Raw genomic sequence first — 20222 nt, 5'->3', positions numbered from 1 at the left:
GTGATCTGCAAATATTTTCATGGCCCTCTTCTTGATTCGTGCAGTATACAGGTCCTCAATGGAAGGCAGGTTGGTAGCAATTATTTTTTCTGCAGTTCTAATTATCCTCTGAAGTCTGTGTTTTTCTTGTTGGGTTGCAGAACCGAACCAGACAGTTATAGAGGTGCAAATGACAGACTCAATAATTCTTCTGTAGAATTGGATCAGCAGCTCCTTGGGCAGTTTGAGCTTACTGAGTTGGCGCAGAAAGAACATTCTTTGTTGTCCTTTTTTAATGATTGTTTTTGATGTTAGCTGTCCATTTGAGATCTTGCGATATGATAGAACCTAGAAATTTGAAGGTTTTTACTGTTGATACTGTGTTGTCAAGTATTGTGAGAGGTGGAGCAAGAAGGAACATAAAACATCTCTAGTGATATATTAAATATTTGGGTGAAGATGGGGGCTAGTTGTTCAGCACAAGCTTTCAAGCAAGAAGGAGTTATCTTGTCTGGGCCTGGTGCTTTTCCAGGCTTTTGTCTGTGAAATAGACCTTGCACATCATTTTCTGTGATCACCAGAGATGAGGAACCCAAAGGGATGGGAGGAGGCTTGTCTGTTGTTGTGTATCTGAGATGGAGACAGTGGTGATAGTTGACAGTAGTTTCCTCAAACCTACAGCAAAAGACATTTTCATCAGCTGCCAGGGGGTTTGCGGTAACCAGTGATAAAAGTTTTTGACACATTTGCTGGATCATTTGTTGAGAGCTGATTCCTCAGCTTTTCAGAGCAGCTTCTTTTTGCTGCTCTGATCTGCCTTGTTAATACATTTCTGGCCTGATTGCACAGCATTCTATCTCTTTTCCTCCTAGGCTTCCTCTTTAACACAATGTAGCTGCTTGAGTTTAGCTGTGAATCAAGGTTTGTATATGTAACTTGGAACTGTATATTCACAGGTTTTTGATCAGCACACATAGGTCTTCACAAAAGACCTATGCAATCAAGGCAAGCTTGTAGCTTCAACGTTGCCCCTCAGTCCAAGATTTCACTGATTTAATTGTTGGTTTTGCAGTTTAAAACCTTTTGTCTATAAACAGGTACAAGGTGAATCATACAACGATCAGAATGTCCCACAGCTGTTCGTGGTAAAGACCAATAAGCATATTCTAATGTTGTGTACCATTGGTTTAATGTATTCCTGCCTCTAGTAAGACAGTTGACATGCTGAAATATTTTGGTAGCTCGTGGCTTAAGTAAGCATTGTTGAAATCTCCTAACACAATGAGGAACAAATCTATGTGACAAGTATCTCCACATCTTCCAAGAACCTAATATAGATTCATTTTAGACCCACCAAAATTTAGTATTTTTATATGGTACGCATTTGTAGCAGCACAAGACTCATTTTGTCCCTCAAGAGTTAGAGATGGATTGGTCCAAAGTCTTGCAGTGAGATTTGAGGGTAAATTAAACCTCCCACCCAATTCTCCCATTCCATCCCTCAGGGTCTCATTCGTACCCTATCCTTGGACCAAGCGCCTGTCTCCTCCTGGAAGCTTCCATGGTTAAATAGAAACTAGAACAGGGGTGTCAAACTCAAGGCTCACGAGCCGGATCTGGCCTGTGGGGTGCTTAGATCTGACCCATGGGACCGCCCTGGAAACAGTGAAGGACCAGCCCATGTTGCCTCTGCCAGTGAAAACGGAGCTCAGGAGCCCATTTTCGCTGGTAGAGCACTTGGGTCATTACTGGCACCCCCAACACGAGTGATGTCGAGCTGGCCACGCTCACCCTGGCCCTCTGAGGTCAGATACAACCCTGTTGTGGCCCTCAATGAAATCGAGTTTGACACCCTTGGACTAGAACCTGGGTTTCCTCATTCTAGCCTAGTGCCTTCGCCATTACACCACTCAGGCTATAGGACTGAGAAGAAAGGAATGGACATGTTTTTCTTTTCTTCCTTTGTTGCAACCTACACTGGTTTGTTGTTTTCATTGCGCTACCCTCCACCATCATTGCCATGGTGAAATCTGTTTCCTATGTGGTCCTCGCCCGAATATAGAAATGTAGAGGAATATGAAGAGAGAGAGAGAGGGAGAAAGAGAGAGACAGGAAATGTAATGGGCCAAACAGCCCTGAGGTTCTGCCTGTTGACACTTCTGCAAATTCAAGGAAATTGCTCACTGGGCCGAAGCGGTTATTTTATTTCAGCATTTGGGCCTTTTTAAGGAGGAGCCAATCTCTTTAACTGGTAGCGGTAAAGGTTCCCTTGCACATATGTGCTAGTCGTTCCTGACTCTAGGGGGCAGTGCTCATCTCTGTTTCAAATCTGAAGAGCCAGTGCTGTCTGAAGACGTCTCCATGGTCATGTGGCCAGCATGACTAAACACCAAAGGCGCATGGAACGCTGTTACCTTCCCACGAAAAGTGGTCCCTATTTTTCTACTTGCATTTTTTATGTGCTTTCAAACTGCTAGGTTGGCAGAAGCTGGGACAAGTAATGGGAGCTCATCCCGTTACATGGCAGCACTAGGGATTCGAACCGCTAAACTGCCGACCTTTCGATCGACAAGCTCAGCGTCTTAGCTACTCAGACACTATGTCCCGTGATCTTTAACTGGTAATATAAACTATTTCAAATGCTCTAACATGCAGTAAATCCAGCCGTGCTCTGCCTATAATGTCAGAAGGGGTGCTTCTATCAGTACTGAAATAGACAACGTGAGAAGGACACCTGTGAAAAATATTATTAAAAACAGCAAGCAGGTGTTCAAAAAGACAAATGTAATGAAAGAGCAACAACTAATGCGTTACAATGTACACTATACCAAAGAAATTGAAGATTTAATCTACTTGTCTTCCTGTCTATCTATGGATCTGTTTATTTGTTTATCTATCTGTGTATTTATATCTGGGGTTTTATTTTTATAATCTGTCCTGAATCACTGCGAATGAACTGGGTGGTCATAAAAAATTTTTTAATAAAATTTTATTTTATTTATTTATATTTATTTATTTAGTTTGTCAAACAAGTACGAGATAACAGGTATAAATATAAACATGGACATGAGCACAGGTAAAGAGTACAAATAATTGAGGACAGTGGGACAGGGACGGTAGGCACGCTGGTGCATTTATGCACGCCCCCTTAAGGACCTCTTAGGAATGTGGTGAGGTCCATAGTAGACAGTTTAAGGTTGAAGCTGTGGGGGTTTGAGGATGTAACAACGGAGTCGGGTAGAGCATTCCAGGCACTGACCACTCTATTGCTGAAGTCTTCTAAATCAAAGGTCTCCTTCTATCTCACCTTCCTCATGTCTCCCAATGCCACCCCTAGCCAGCTAACCAGAGTCAAGTATTTAAAAGTCCCAGATTTTTTTCAAACATTCAAACAACAAAAAACAACAGATTCGCAAAGATTAAAACACAGGGGAAAATGGATATTTCTGGGAAAGACCATCAAAAGGATAATTCTAGGACCAGTATGATATTTTTAAAAGAAAGGGGATGTTTTAAGAGAGGACCACACCAATGTGCTTCCATGAGTCACATTGTTATAGAAAACTTAGGTCTTAAAGTGAGAAGACAAGACCACGAAGGATTTGAGAAACAAGAATTAATTTATTATTTGCGCAAATAGGACACAGACCCCCACTCACGTGGAAAACAAAGGTCTGAGCATCGAGCAAGGCTAAAGCATAATCTTTTATACCTTTGGTTACAGATATCACATAAGAAAAAGAAGAAGTTATCCTAATTGGTTGTCACAGACAAAAGCCCATATATGAACTACCATTATCATACACCATCCGGATATATATGTTGATTCATACGTTGCTATCGATGTCCCTTCTTACCACATATAGTTTCTGGAACAGGTTACAAAGAACAACACGTGAAATATTCCTGTGCTTTACAGAAAGCTTGCAACACCACACTTCTGCCAAGCAATATACTTCTGCTTTTATGTGACACGTCGACTTCTATTTCTAATACATCTTGTTATAATCCTAACAAATAAACATAAAGCACTTGTATTATAAAGCATTGGGGTCCCGCTTCAACATGGGTATGGAAGCATCTTAGATGCCTTTTAAGTCTTGACACAATGCTCTCTTCAGTTTCTGAGGGCCACCTCCTGCATGTTCTTTCTTTCACTAATCTCTGAATTAGGGGCTCAGCAAGGCATTTGCTGAATTCCTCCTTCAGTCCTTTTTGATATTACTCCTCAGCCAAAGGAGAAGAAATAACTGAGCCCACTGGCCAATTATCTAACATTCAGAACCTCAAAGGAAAAGGGGTAAAAATCATGCCTCATTTTTAGCAAATTGTGGAAAACCAAGCATGTATTTTGAGAAATAAATTATTATTATAAAACTCTGTCTTAGCATGACTCATCATGCTAAGTTGTTTACTGTGAATTGGAAGAAGGAACCTCATGACCATCTGGAATTCACCCATTAGGAATAATGCTAATGAGATCTATAAGCCCCGAAACTACATTTTGGTGGGCAAAGAGTAGATGAAACTGAGATCTCCTCTAATAATTTATAACATGTTCAATACAATTGAACGTGTCCAGAAATATTTTACAAGAAGAGTTCTCCACTCCTCTGAATACAACAAAATACCTTATGCCACCAGACTTGAAATCTTGGGTTTAGAAAACTTAGAACTCCGCCGCCTTCGACAAGACCTGAGTTTAACTCATAGAATCATCCATTACAATGTCCTTCTGTTGAAGACTACTTCAGCTTCAATCACAACAATATAAGAGCAAACAATAGATTTAAGCTTAATGTTAACCGCTTCAATCTTGATTGCAGAAAATATGACTTCCGTAACAGAGTTGTTAATGCTTGGAACACACTACCTGACTCTGTGGTCTCTTCTCAAAATCCCCAAAGCTTTAACCAAAAACTGTCTACTATTGACCTCACCCCATTCCTAAGAGGTCGGTAAGGGCCACAAACGTAAGAACACAAACGTGCCTACCGTTCCTGTCCTATTGTTTTCTTTCATTATATCCAATTAATATAGTTATTACATGCTTATGCTTATATATATATGTATGCTTATATATTATATAGTTACTTTCATGCTTATGCTTATATATACTGTTGTGACAAAATAAATAAATAAATAAATAAAATAAAATAAATTTGGAATCTGGAGAAAAAAAATCACTTTTTCCTGCCTTGTCTGGTAAACCCAAAATCAGGTAAGTCTGGAAATGGTTGTAGACTCATTGGAAGACAAAGAACTTTCTTTTGCTTTCCTAATTAACTTGACAAAGTATGTTAGTCAATTATTGTCATCATATATGGAACTTCCTGACACAATTCTATACGCTAATCACTCATTGCTTCTGTGAGGTGTAGTTACATTAGACTCGCATAATCAGTCATAGGAATTTTAAAATCCTCACCATCTCTAACTATTTCTTTGCTCCTATCAAGTTTTAACTTTCACGGAGACTCTTGCTGGGAAGACAGACAGATGCCCAGACACACTGTGGAATCTGATTGGCTGATTCAGATGCACCACTGCAATTGTGTTCACTCTTCATTCATGTTTATTTATGAATTTAAGGGGAAAAAAATCAACATTTTTCATATTGCGTAAAACTCTTGTATAGAATTCATTGGTTACAAGTTGAAGGCCATTGGCCCAGAAGGCTTTAAAATATATTAGGCAAATTCCATGAGCAGGATAGTCAAACAGAATGTCAAGAGACTGGAAGCATCGCAGTGAGACTGGCTGGAAAAATAGCGGGCTCCGATGAGCTCCATGAAAATCCAGCTGGACAAATTGCTGTCAGGGGGGAGGGGGATGTCTTTGGACCGGAACCATCCTGTAGAGATGATGAAGAAGGTGTCGTGTCCCACTCCTCCACTGACGACCGGGTCAGGGAAATCCGAATCAGGCGTGCCTCTGCAGCTCTGCCAAAGTCCTAGCAAAGTTCTCAAGACAGGCAGGAGACCAGAAAGTGACTTCAGCAAGATATGTTAGACTTTGCCTGACTCAGAGAATGCCAGAAAGCAGATCCTTTATATAGGCCATGGGGTGTGGCTCCATGACTCAGCACTTATCCAGGCCTGCCCCTCCCCTCCTTCTGTCACCGCCGCCTATCAATTCTTCTGAAGCGAGGGTCACACCAGTCTGCAGCTGTTGGCAATTGACCTTCCTCAGGCTCACATGCTGTGGGGGAGGGGGAGGGGGTCTAGTTGCTCCGTTTGCCTGGGCATGGAGCCAGAGCTGGGGGCTGGAGGTACTTCTTCCTCCTTAGCCTGTCTGGGCATGGAGCCAGGGCTGGGGCCGGGAGGCATACTAGGACATTCCTCAGCGTTCGGAAGCAGATAAGAAGGCCCCGGCTGCGGTGAAAGTGGGCGAGACACAACAGAAGGAGAGATATCTTGGATGACCAAGAGGAATGGGCAAGTTCCTTGATAGGCCAGAGACAGCTCTTCGGACTGGCCGTGGGGGTGGCGGCTATTGCAAAATGACCGCTCTAAAGCTGGGGCAACCAGAATAAGCTTTTGTGCAGGAGCAGTGTTTGAACAGAGTGCTGGAACTGGGTGAATGATTGGCCAGCTCACAAGTAAAAGAAAAATTTGAATTTGGACATTAAAAGGTGTCCCGGAGGTGAAATGAGTGGCTAATTGGCATTTGAGAAATTCCATGGAGGGAGAAGGACAAAGCGGAGGCTAAAACATACTAGCCCAAGAAGGTTTTTGCATTAACAATTGGATTTGGAGAAACTAAAAATAACAAAAGAAAAGAACCCGAGGAAAAGTATTTTTTATGTGGATTTAAAGTATTTTTGACAGTTTTGACAATTAATTGGCTTAAGAGTACTGTGGATTTAAGCGAGGCATCTGCTGGTAGAGAGTACTGCAATACTTGGTGGAAGATAGAAGAGAAAGTAAGAGAAAGGAATGTCCCCCCAAAAGAATCAATCAAATGGTAAAGAGGGAATAAAGGGGTAAAGAGATTAGGAGAAAGCTTGGGGAGAACTATTCAAATAATATACTTAAAAGTGAGAAAAAGGATTCAGAAGAAAAGATACAATACATATATATATATATAAAGAAAAATAGAATGGGATAAAAGGAGAAAATTAACAAGAATTGGAATTTTGGAGAGACCGAGGGAAAATGGTTAAAGAGGGGAAGATTAGTGGAAAAGAGGAAGGAAAATAAGGTATATATTAATAGATTTAAGATTAAGATTAAGATTAATTAAGATTAAGTAGATTGAAGGTTTAAGGGACTTGCATTAATATTATTAATTGTGGATGGTCAACCAAGTTAAAGAGTTTTTATGTCACATTTGAATATGATGATGTATATTGCTCATAGTAAAACAGAATAGCAGATGAAATGTGAAATGGCAATTTGGTTTAATTTTGAAGACAATTTAAATTAAGAGACGATGTTAAAATGGAGAAATAAGATAATTAATTGATGTTATTGTAAGAGATTAGGAATTAAGGGCGGATAGTGATATTGTTTATGTACCAAGAAGAAAATAAGATAAGAGAAAGATATATGGAAAGAGAATATTATGGCTGAAATTGGAAACAGAGGTATGATGTAAAATGGATTTGAAAAAAGACCAACATGGCAGAAGTTGAAATAATAAGGTATGGTGAAAAATGATTAATTTGTGATAAAGGATTATATAAAAGAGATAAATATGGAAAAAAATGGGAAGATTAGAATAGATTATAAAGATATTATGTATAAGATGTACGATGTCACCCGGTCAACACTCTGTTCATAAAATATGAAAGATGAAAGAAAAATTCTAATAAAACTTGTTTCCCCCCCCAAAAAAACAATGATTATATTGTCCAGGGGTTAAGATGTTGGATGAGGAGCAGGGAAACCCAGGTTCTAGTCGCCTCTCAATCATGGAAGTACCTTGGAGAACCATTCATTCTCCCTCAGGCCAAACTACCTCACAGGATTGTTGTGACAGGAGGAGGGAGCAATAAGTAGGTCACTTTGGGCTTCTGTTACAAAACGCACAATAACGGTGACATAAATTATAAAATGGACCTTAGAATGCTAGTTCGTGAGCCACCCCCTAATGGCCTCTTTGGGAAATCAGCTGATAAACTATATCAGTGCCCTTCTCCTCCTCCTCCTCCTCCTCTCCTCCCCTCTTCCCCAGCTTCTTCTTTCCAGGTCTAGAGAGTGAGTGGACTAACAATATGGGTGGGACATAGGAAATTGGTGTGCAACTTGGACTTGGAGAGATAGAAACAAAATGAGTGAAACCCATTGTTGGGATTCAGCCAGTTCGCATCACTTTGGGAGAACCGGTTGTTAACTTTTTGAGCAGTTTGGTGAACTGGTTGTTGGAAGAAATCATTAGGGCAGAGAACCGGTTGTTAAATTATTTGAATCCCACCACTGGTGAAACCCAAACATTTAGTTCCCAATGAAATATGGTCTCTCATTTCTAATGACAGGAGAAGAGCCTGATGGCCTACAAAGGGGCTCCAAAGCTATGTACAACGTTTTATTTAAATGCACCTTCGTCAACAATCTAGTTGTGAATCATTTAGGAACTCATCACCATATCCTGGGATGATTCATTCTGTTGCATAGAGTGAATTATCCATCCACAGCTCCTTCCGACTACTTTCCCAATCCAGACACCTGACTTCTTCCTCAAGAGTTGCCGTAAACACCTGCAGCTAAGCTTACAGAAACAGATTGAGAAGTAAAGAGCAGAAATGGCCACCTCCATTGCTAAGTCTGGCTAAAAACACCTCTCAGCTAACTATCCTATGGGCAACTTCAAGTACCAATTGACTACTGATGATCGTAACTAAGGAATAAGCTGGTCTCCCATCCCACTTGGGCAAACATTATTTACTAACTTGGAGGCTGGCTTTGTAAAACCAGTTGCACAACTGTATCACACTGGCTTTGAAGAAATTTTGAAGAACTGTCATTTCCTCTTGCGAAGACTATAAAACTAGCTGCTAGCAAAAAAATCAAAATGTTCTAAAAGAAGAGACCATCCCTTGCCAGCCATTAAAGGTAGGTAATTAACAGCTATTTATTTTTCTTCATTTTATTTTTCTGCATATTGGCACTAAGTTGTTTTTTTTAAAGGAAAGTTAAGAAAAAGGTGAAAGTGAATCTAGTCCCTTTCCTTGATTATCTACATGTCCTTTGCTTAGTTTAAGTTCTTTCTGTATATCTAGCTATTATGAGAGGGAGGGAAGGAGAGAGAGTTTGGTCTAGTGGTTAAGGCACCAGACTAGGAACCAGAAACAATGATTTCTAGTTCTGCCTTAGCCTTAAAAACCAGCTAGGGGATTTTGGGCTGGTCACTTTCTCTCAGCCTAACTCACCACACAGAGTTGTTGTTGTGGGGAAAATAGGAAGAGGAAGGAGTATTATAAATGTTCATCCCCTTGAGTTGTTTATAAAAATAATAAAGGCAGGATATTAAATAAATGTATAAATTTCATCCAGAAGCTAGAGACTAAAATAGAGAGGTTGGTTGGCTGGCAGGATAAACAACTGAGCTTTTAAAAATGGCAATACATCTCATTTCATACAATGCAGCAACATTCTGGAAAGATAAAAAGCATTTTTAAGTTTACAAGATTAGAGAATATCAGAGTTGGAATGGACCTTGGAGGTCTTCTAATCCAATTCCTGCTTAAGCAAAAGATCCTATACAATGACAGCCAAATGGCTGTTCAATCTCTTCCCACAACTTCTGGAGGCAAGCTGTTCCACTAATTAATTGTTCTCACTGATCTCAATTAATAAGCTTTAATAAGCTTTGATAAGCTTCTATCTGTTATTTGCTCTTAGGTGCTTTGGAGATTAGGTCAATCCCCTCTTCTCTTGACAGCCCCTCAGGAATAGAATAGAATAGAGCTGGAAGTTGACTTTGGAGGTTTCTACTCCAGCCTCCTGGTCAAGCAGGAGAACCTATAAGGTGTGCTTATACAATAAGTGGAATAATCTCATATTGATTGTAACTTTTTCCAGGTCCACCGACTCGTCCTACTGTTGCAATGCCTTGTCTGCTATGCTCGTCTCTCTCGTGCTGCCTCCTCCTCCTCCTCCTCCTCCATCCCTTTCCATTAGCCTCCAGTTCTACATCTAAGGGAGACACAGTGGTCATAACCAGCAGTGGTCCTATTAAGGGCAAGCAGTTCCTGGGTGGCCTTGGATCTGTGACAGCCTATCTAGGCATTCCTTATGCTGAGCCTCCCCTGGGGAAGTTGCGTTTCCAGAAACCTCTTCCACATCAGCCATGGAAGCAAACACTGGAAGCCACCAGTTTTGGCAATTCCTGTTCTCAATTTATTTTCCTGGAAGACCCTGAAGCAGAGATATGGTCTCCTAAAACACCACTGTCAGAAGATTGCCTTTCCCTCAACATCTGGGTGCCACATCCACAACCTTCTTCACCAGTCCCTGTTTTGGTCTGGATACACGGAGGAGGATATTTAGGAGGCACGTCTTCTGTGGACGTGTTCAATGGGTCATCTTTGGCTGCCACTGAGAACGTCATTGTAGTCACCATCAATTATCGCCTAGGAGCCCTGGGCTTTCTGTACTTGCCACCAGCTGCTCCAGGGAACCTAGGCTTATGGGACCAACAGCTGGCCCTGAAGTGGATAAAAGAGAATGCAGCTGCCTTTGGGGGAGATCCTTCTCGGGTGACCATTTTTGGCCAGAGTGCTGGAGGAGCTTCTGTGAATTTCCATCTTCTTGCGCCAAAAAGCCAGGACCTTTTTGCCCAAGCAGTGATCCAGAGCGGAACAGCCAATGCCTTCTGGGCTTGGAGGTCTCCTGAAGAAGCCAAACAAAAAGCACTGGAATTTGTTCATCTGCTAGGTTGCTCTGAGGACAATAATACCAGCATAGTGCATTGTCTGCAAACAAAAAATGTTTCTGAACTTATTCGGCATGAAATATCTCTGTTCTTAAAAGGTAAACTTGTAAATTTTCCCTTCAGGCCAACCACAGATGGGGAGTTTTTGCTTGGTGAACCAGAAAAGCTCATGGAGGAGGGGCAAATTCAGGTCAAACCTCTCCTCATAGGTGAAACCTCTGATGAAATGGCCATATTTGTCCACTTTTTTTTCCCTAACATCACTCACAATCTCATCAATCAGGAGCAGCTTCTGAAAGGGATACAGCTGTTGGTGCCAAATGCAACTGAAGATTTTATTCAGACTATTGCACTCAAGTACAGTGAAGGAAATCACGGCCCAGAGAAATACCGCTCCGCTCTGTCCCACTTCTATACAGATCGGATCTTTGCATGCCCAATAAGGGAAGCTGCAGGAAATATCAGGAAAACTGGGAGTCCAGTATATGCCTATTTATTCGCACATCGCCCTTCATGGTCAGTTTGGCCTGAATGGATTGGAGCATCTCACGGTGCTGAGATTCCTTTTGTTTTTGGAACCCTTAAATCAGCGCTGCCTTTCAATCGAACATTCACAGAGGCTGAAGCCAGGCTGAGCCGTAAGATGATGCACTACTGGGCAGAGTTTGCCAGAACTGGGCAAGTAGTTCACTTTATTTCTATAAATTTGTATTTTAAATCCAAAGAAAGCCTTTCCCTTCAACAAAGGCACTTTATATCTAAAGCAATGAAGCCATAAAAGTAATGCACGCTATTCTTTGCGTATGTTACAGGTTGCGTTAATACAAGTAATTCATGATTTACGACCATAGTTGGGACTAGAATCTCTGTTGCTAAGCAAGACAGTTGTTAGGTGAATCATGCCCAATTTAAAAACCTTTCTTACCACAGTTATTAAGCAAATCACTGTAACTGTTAAGTACAATATATGATTTTGTGAATCCAGTTTCCTTCACTAACTTTGCTTGTTGAAAATCAGCTGGAAAGGTTGCAAATGGTGATCATGTGACCCCGGGACATTGCAGCCATTGTAAATATATGCCAGTTGCCAAGCAGCCAAATTTTGATAACGTGCAAGAACCAGTTGTAAGTCACCTTTTTTCAGTGCTATTGTAACCTTGAATGAATGTTAAATGAATAGTTATATGTCAAGGACTACCTGTACTGGAAACAACCATAAAATTTTTAAGGATTCTTAATAATGTCACTTATAGATAATTGTTCTTTTATGAGTTCAGTGGTATCACACATATTCCAGGGCACATTATTTCCCCAAGTGGAATAAAGGAGGCAAAAAGGGAGATAAGAAACAGAGCATTACCCTTCCATTAAGAGAACGAGCAAAGGCTTGGAAGGGAGTAAGTAGGGAAGGGGAAACTCACAAGAGGGAGGGTGCCCAGGGTGTGAGGATTGGGACTGGCAGATCCAAGACTCTATGAGGAGCTGACCTGGGTTTGGATCAGGAAGGAGGAGACCCAAGAGATTTCACTAAGCCAAAATCCCTCCCTCCCTCAAAGTCCCCTTTGGGAGTTCCCCTTGGTTATAGTTTCTCAAGTCAAAACCAGTCTCATTTGGGAAAGAGCTACATCAGAATGACAGAGTTGGAAGGGACCTTGGAGGTCTTCTAGACCAACCTCCTGCTCAAGCTGGAGACTCGATTCCATTCTGGACAAATGGCCGTCCAGTCTCCTCTTAAAAACCTCCAGCGATGAAGCATACATAGCTTCTGAAGGCAAGCTGTTCCACTGGTCAATTGTTCTCATGGTCAGGAAATTTCTCCTTATTTCTAGGTTGGTTCTTTCCTTGATTAGTTTCCATCAATGTCCTTTTCTTCCTCCATAGGAATCCCACTCGGTCCGCAGCCAGCAAGAATAAGTGGCCACTCTATAATGCCAAAGAACAGAATCTCTTCCTTCTTAACACAGAGCCATTCCAGGAAAGAGTGATAGAACACTGTGATTTTTTAAAGAGGCTTTTTTCAAAGGCTGAAGAGACACGTAAGTTCAGCTTTTAGTTCTGCCTTTGGAAGGGAGTACTGGTTGATGAAAGAGATCGCCCATCTCACTCATAAAGCAATCTCTAAAAATTGATTTTATTGCCACTCTTTGCTGACACATACTCATTTGATTTTACACTTGGCAATTTTGTAATGCTAGTGATACATTTTGTAGAGCAAGCATATTTTATGATATCCCAAGTGTTAGGTCTCTAGTAATGTCCTCTAAGTAAGCCTTAGTTGCTCACATAAAGACAACAACAACAACAACAACAACAACAACAACGAATTCCAAAATATCTGGATCACTGCTTGACCACCATCGTCACTGACAAAATTCCTCTCAGGCAATTGTAAAAGGCAGCTTTATCTGGAATAGCTTACATCCTGCAATGATAATTTTAATATTCCAGTTTTTTGTGAAGGACGGAGAAGGTGGACAAAAAATGTTAAATCCAGTCTAAACATCTGGCTGACCATATGACAAACAATAATGTTTTGATATATATTTAATAAATATTTTCATTGTTCTGCAGAGGTGTCCCAATGTGATTTTCTTTCATCAGACTAAGAAGAAGACAGAAGGTAAGAATCCAGTTCTTGGTTGTAGTAATTGAGATAAAGTTGGATGATTTCAGAAGGGGCTAGACTTCTTTCTAAATAGTAGTTTCACACTGGCAATCTAAACCATTTTTAAGTAGCACTTTTGTGGCTCAGCTTCAATGTGTGAAATGGAAGCTCTCCAAGCTGATGCCAATGGCCTTTGTGGAAGAGAGAAACCTCTAGATCTCAGCATAAACAAATATAGATCTTGGGCATAGGGAGGGAAGGAAGGAAGGAAGGAGCCACCAAGAGTAACTTACAGAGAAGATTACTCAGTGCTGAGACAGAGAAAGCATAAGAATGGAATTCAGCCTGTGGGGGAAATCAGATTTCAGATGAATGGGACTATTTAATAGACAAATGGAGACATTGGGAAGGTGTCCTTGTAGCGCAGTGATAAATGTTATCCGAACTTTCCCATAGGCACCCCTGAATCTCAAGATGCAAATATTTCTTCTAAGGAAGACCATTGTCCTCTCTAGTTAACAGAAGGGCAGGAAGTTACTTGAGATAAGTTAGGTTATTAATTACCAATGTGTATGCATGCATATAAATCCCCCTCCATTTTGAAATGTATAAATATGAGTGAATCTGTCAGGTCTGCCATTGTAATGGCTTCAGCCTACTTCACTTTGCTGGTATCCTGCCATAAAATGTGGGGGAGGGGGAGAATGGGGGCGTAAGGAAGGGGGATGACAGGATGACAGAAACTGGAGGTGTCAATCTGGAACAACATCATGAGCATGAGAATGGAATGTGAAACTCCACCAAAGAGGCACCAAACCTTAAAGCTGTTACCAAAACTCCTAATATTATTGGAGTCTTAAAACTGGTCATGATGGGAGGACCTGGGAGAAGGGGAAAAGGCAGGCTTTGCGCAGGAATACTCAGATCCGGCTTTTCTTGCACTGTAACTACTTGACTTTAGTAAAAGTATACCTTTTGCTACAAATGGATTTGAGGGTCTTTCTTTCCTAATCATCCAAGCTGGGACAAGCCTGACAGCATCCTTTTCTCTGCAAGAGTTCCTCCCACTATTTTCTCGAGGGAATTTCTCCATTGCATACTGTTAATGGTAAATACTGCAGCGAACCTTGATTGTGTGCTTTGGGTCCTGCATTTTGATTCCATAAACTCCGCCATGTTGAGTATAAGGGAAATACAGAGCACCTTAGGTGGACTTTTAAGGTTAAGATAAAGGCACCAGGCTAGATATCAGGAAACTGTGAGTTCTAATCCTACCTTAGCCATGAAAGTCAGAAAGGTAGAATTAGCACTCACAGTCTGATAGCATTTAGTCTGATGCCTTAATCTCAAAAACCCATCTAAGGTGCTGTGTGTTCCCTTTATACTAAATAGGCTGACTTTAGACTAGTCACTCTCTCTCAGCCCAACTCACCTCACAGGATTGTTGTTTTGGGGAAAATAGGAGGAGGAAGGAATGAGGGGTATGTTCTCCACCTTGGGTTATTTGTAAAAATAATAAAGGCAAAATATATATAATAAACAAAAATAAATCAAATTCTCTTATTCTAACTAATTAAAGAGAACAGCATCCTGGAATCTCTGCTCTGCCTGTGTCTTGAACTGGCCTACTATGAAAGGCTGCCACTTAGGTTGAACCTCTTTGAAAATGGCACCCATATCTCAAAGGCACCATTTGAAAACCTCACTATAGTTTTGTTGGCTTCAGAATAACGGTTGTCTGTTTATTTCTCTCAGGAATCAATCCAGACTTCTCTTTAAAGCCTGGGGAAATGATGACAAGCTGCACCAGAGAACCTTCCAGAAGCATCCATTGTCCTTTCAGGCTGGTGGGAAGTTGGAAGACAAATAAGGATACAACTAAAACCCACATCACTTTTGCTGTTAAAATAATAAATTGCTAGGAGTAATTTGTTATATCTTGATTTGAGACAGGCTTTTAATTAATCCTGCTCCCTCAAAAAGAACATCTTAATAAATACTGTCTGAATTCTTAGGATAAAAATCCTTTTATTTTCACAATGAAGGGAAATAGTAATAAGGATGTAATAAATAATAGTAGAATATAATATACTGGAATACTAAAATTAGTAGAAACTTGTTATTCTGTAAACATTTGTTTCCTGTAACACAAAAATGCTACATTATGCCTTTGTATTTGTATTTCCTGTAACTAACTTCCTGTAATAAACATATGCTGTATTAGGCCTCTGTAAAGTATCTGATATGTTCCTGCCATCAATCTGAATCCACATCAATCTTATTCCTGTTTTTCTTCTGCCATCCAAAGCCTGGTGCTTATCTCAGTTTGGAGCCACATACATCATCCGGGGGACAACTTACACCTCAACCCTACAACTTACACCTTTGATCTGTGTTGTTAAGCTCTCAGTTCCATTCCTGCAGCACCAGGAGGCCTAGTGGCCTATTGGGAGAACAAAGGAATACTCAAGGATGAGATAAGAGTAATTGGGAGGCATTTATCCTTTGCAGGGCTATTGGATAGAAACTTAAATTAGGAGGCTGGAATTGGGGACTTAACTGGCGCTTTTAACAGTATAAAAAGGATGCCATACCTTCTCTGAGGTATGGCCTTTCCTTACATGTCTCTTTTTGTATATGTTTGGAATGGTTTACCCAACTTTTTACTTTTGATCAAAATTAAACGCTGATTCTTTCTCACAAGCCTCCACTTAAGTTCTTTTGGCTCATTGTTGGCTTAACGACTTAACGACTAACGATCTGCAGAAGTTGTGAATGCTCCAACACTGGAAATTTTTAAGAAGATGTTGGATAACCATCTGACTGAGATGGTGTAGGGTTCCCTGCCTGGGCAGGGGGTTGGACTAGAAGGCCTCCAAGGTCCCTTCCAACTCTATTGTTATATTATATTATATTATATTATTATATTATATTATATTATATTATATTATATTATATTATATTATATTATATTATATTATATTATATTATATTATATTATATTATATTATATTATATTAATTATATTATATTATATTATATTATATTATATATTATATTATATTATATTATATTATATTATGTGCATAGCCAGACTTTACATTTCTGGCGCCCAAACAGGGACAGGGACTCAGAGGCACCGTTTTCCTTCGAGATGGCAGTATTCCGTTTCCCACAAGCTGAACCCTCTTGAGGCTTGGCAGCGGCCTTCACCACAGTGGATGGAAGAAACTGGCGAGTACCAGAGATGACGTCAAGAGCGCTCCTGGCAAGTTTGAACCAGTGACATCGGCCTGGTCAGACATCGGCGGATTCTGATTCCAGCCAGACCTGAACGGCTTAATTAAAGAGGCTTGAACCACGTAGTGGGGAAGATTTTACTCTGCTAGGTGAGGTTGGGAGTGGAATGTTGCCTTATGTCTGTGTGAATGAGACGAGGGAAATTCCCACTAGAGGTTTGCCTTCGAAGTGAGTGCAGAGATCCAATCGGCAGTACTGGTTCTTCAAGAGGAGACAAGCCAGAGACAATCACTTTAAAAGGAATGTGACTGGTGAAATAAAAGTCTGAAGTGCAGGGGAAGGTTCTGACCAACTTCAAGCTGACAGGGGAGATCTGAGAAATCCCTTAGGAAAAAGGGAGAGTTTGGTCAAGCTCCGAGCCTATAGAAAGATCCGAGAAATCCCCCTTACTGAAAAATCCCCTTAGAAAGCTTGAGACTCAGGGGAGGGTTCTACCAACTCCGAACTGACGAAAAGGTCCAAGAAATCCCTTAGGGAAAAAGGAATAACCACTAGGCCAAACATATACTACGAAGTAACTGCTCACATTTTTGCGAGGGTAGTATGGTAGACAGATAACACCTCCTTCCATGTGTGTGTGTGTGTCATAAAAGCCAGGATGGTGGCTGAAACCATGTGATTGATTCACACAAAAAAGGGAAGGGATTGTTAGTGTTAACAGTTACCACCTGGAATTTGACATCATCTGTGCTTTCAAATTATATTATTAAATCTAAATCATCTAAGTCTGGATGTAATAGTGTTACCTCTTCTTTATCTTACTATTTATGTATTTTAAGTGTTCATCCTACTCTTACCTAACATCAACAATGTCATCAAAAAAGCACAACAAATAATGTTCTTCCTCAGCCAACTCAGAAAGCTCAGCCTTCCCAAGGACCTGCTATTAAGTTCTATAGAGCAATTATTGAGTCTGCCATTTGCACCTCTATAACTGTCTGGTTTGGCATTGCAAGCAAACAAGACAGACACAGACTTCAACAGATAATTGGGACTGCAGAAAAAATCACTGCAACCAGCCTGCCTTCCATTGAGGACCTGTATACTGTATATATCCTACAACATCTTGAATCTCCAGAGACCTATGCAAGAGTCCTCTTTGTAGACTTTAGCTCAGCATTCAATACCATCATTCAAGACACTCTTCTAACTAAGCTAAACCAGCTACAGGTACCGGAACAGACTTGTAAGTGGATCATAAGCTTCCTAACAAACAGGAAGCAGCAGGTGAAGCTAAGCAAGATCACATCAGATACCTGTACAATTAGCACAGGGGCCCCCCAAGGCTGTGTGCTCTCCCCACTTCTCTTCTCTCTGTATATCAATGACTGCATCTCTAACGATCCATTTGTTAAACTACTGAAGTTTGCAGGTGACATAATAGTGATTGGTTTCATTTGAGACAATGATGAATCCTCATACAGACGGGAGGTTGAATGACTAGCCTCGTGGTGCAACCAGAACAATCTGGAACGGAACACACTCAAAACCGTAGAAATGGTGGTAGACTTTAGGAGAAACCCTTCCATACTTCCACCTCTCACAATACCAGGCAACACAATATCAACAGTAGAAACCTTCAAATTTCTAGATTCTACCATATCGCAAGATCTAAAATGGACAGCTAACATCAAAAATGTCATCAAAAAAGCACAACAAAGAATGTTCTTTCTGCACCAACTCAGCAAGCTCAAACTGCCCAAGGAACTGCTGATCCAGTTCTACAGAGGAATTATTGAGTCTGTCATTTGCACCTCTATAACTGTCTGGTTTGGTTCTGCAACCCAACAAGACAGACACAGACTTCAGAGGATAATTAGAACTGCAGAAAAAACAAGTGCTACCAACCTGCCTTCCATTGAGGACCTGTATACTGCAAGAGTCAAAAAGAGGGCTATGAAAATATTTACAGACCCCTCACATCCTGGACATAAACAGTTTCAACTCCTACCCTCAAAATGACGCTATAGAGCACTGCACAACAGAACAACTAGACACAAGAACAATTTCCCCCCGAACGCCATTAGTCTGCTTAACAAATAATTCCCTCTACACTATTTATTAAATCTGCACTACTATTAATCTTCTCATTGCTCTCATCACCCATCTCCTTCCACTTATGACTGTATGACTGTAACTTTGTTGCTTGTATCCTTATAATTTATATTGATATTGTTTCCTAATTGCTTATTTGTATCCTATGACTATCATTAAGTGTTGTAAGTGTTGTACCTTGATGAAGGTATCTTTTATGTACACTGAGAGCATATGCACCAAGACAAATTCGTTGTGTATCCAATCACACTTGGCCAATAAAATTTTTTATTCTATTCTATATTAAGATGACACTATGGGCATTGCATGCCAAAACAATTAGACACAAGGACAAATCCCCCCCAATACCATTACTCTGCTAAACAACTAATTCCCACAACATTGTCTTATGTCCCTGGGATGTCAAACCACCTAGTAGCCTATATTACTATTATCCTTCTCATCTTTCCTATTACCTATTTCCTTATCTTCTTATGACTATAGCTTTTTTGCTTGTATCTAATGATTTATATTAATTATTTCATTTAGGATCCTAGTATAATTTATGTTGTTTGCTTATTTAGTATCTTATGACTATCACTAAGTGTTATGATTTCTGATCAATGTATATTATGGTGATTATGATCATGATTTATAACTTGTTGCTTGTATGTACACTGAGAGTTTATGCACTGGAGACAAATTCCCCCAATAAAGAATTGTTCTATTCTATTCTATTCTATTCTATTCTATTCTATTCTATTCTATTCTATTCTATTCTATTCTATTCTATTCTATTCTATTCTATTCTTATTTTTTGTGCTCTAAAAATATCAGTAAATATCATAAAAATTTCACGGGATACATTCTTTGTATCCAGTAATAGTCCATTACTTTAAAAGCATACTGTATGTTTTTTAAAATGAGGTTTAAACGGAGAGGTTTACACATCCTCTCCATGAGCGATTTTCTTTGTTACCTTCTGGGAGGAGGCTTCACAGTATCCAAATGTCATTTTGAATGTGTGCCAGTGTGTACACAGAAAAAGTGAGAATAAAGGTTATTTTATCTTATAAATGCAATCTGGTCTTTAATCCATAGAGTGAAAGGGGCAATACATTTATCTTTCCAATGCTGCAGTGTTACCTTTTAGCCATAATAAGGGCACAAAGCATATAATTATATTATCCTGTTGGCATATTCCAAGTACTAGATATACAGTAAATTCCAAGTATGTAGTTAAAAGGTATGTAGTTAAAAACATACGCTTTCTTGTACAAAATCGAAGCTGCATGCCAAATTATGCCATTTCTGCACCCAGCAATATTTACTAGATACCTTAAAGTGAGAAGGCAGGAATTCTAATATCCGTTAATGCTGCTATGAACCTACTGATTGGATCATTTGTTTAAGCTTTTTAATCCTC

At 40.1% G+C, this 20222-nt stretch overlaps 1 protein-coding gene across 2 annotated transcripts in view; it reads left to right on the top strand.

Annotated features, from left to right (window-relative positions):
* LOC131191675 (acetylcholinesterase-like) overlaps nt 1–15691 on the top strand; it is a 28889-nt gene extending 13198 nt beyond the window's left edge. The window contains exons 1-5 of one of the 2 annotated variants that reach the window (XM_058170058.1): nt 8743–9035; nt 10005–11535; nt 12739–12893; nt 13429–13477; nt 15218–15691. In XM_058170058.1, the coding sequence (XP_058026041.1) occupies nt 10031–11535; nt 12739–12893; nt 13429–13463 (1695 nt within the window). In that variant the 5' untranslated portion in view covers nt 8743–9035; nt 10005–10030 and the 3' untranslated portion in view covers nt 13464–13477; nt 15218–15691. Of the gene's footprint in view, nt 1–8742; nt 9036–10004; nt 11536–12738; nt 12894–13428; nt 13478–15217 lie in introns of those variants that run through there. The other variant, XM_058170061.1, reaches the window with a different exon arrangement.
* Nucleotides 15692–20222: the final 4531 nt, after the last annotated feature.

Source organism: Ahaetulla prasina, chromosome 2, assembly GCF_028640845.1.
Source record: "Ahaetulla prasina isolate Xishuangbanna chromosome 2, ASM2864084v1, whole genome shotgun sequence".
In the NCBI taxonomy this organism is placed as follows: domain Eukaryota; kingdom Metazoa; phylum Chordata; class Lepidosauria; order Squamata; family Colubridae; genus Ahaetulla; species Ahaetulla prasina.
The sequence above is the reverse complement of the archived record's forward strand: the minus strand, read 5'-3'. Positions and strand labels throughout refer to the sequence as shown.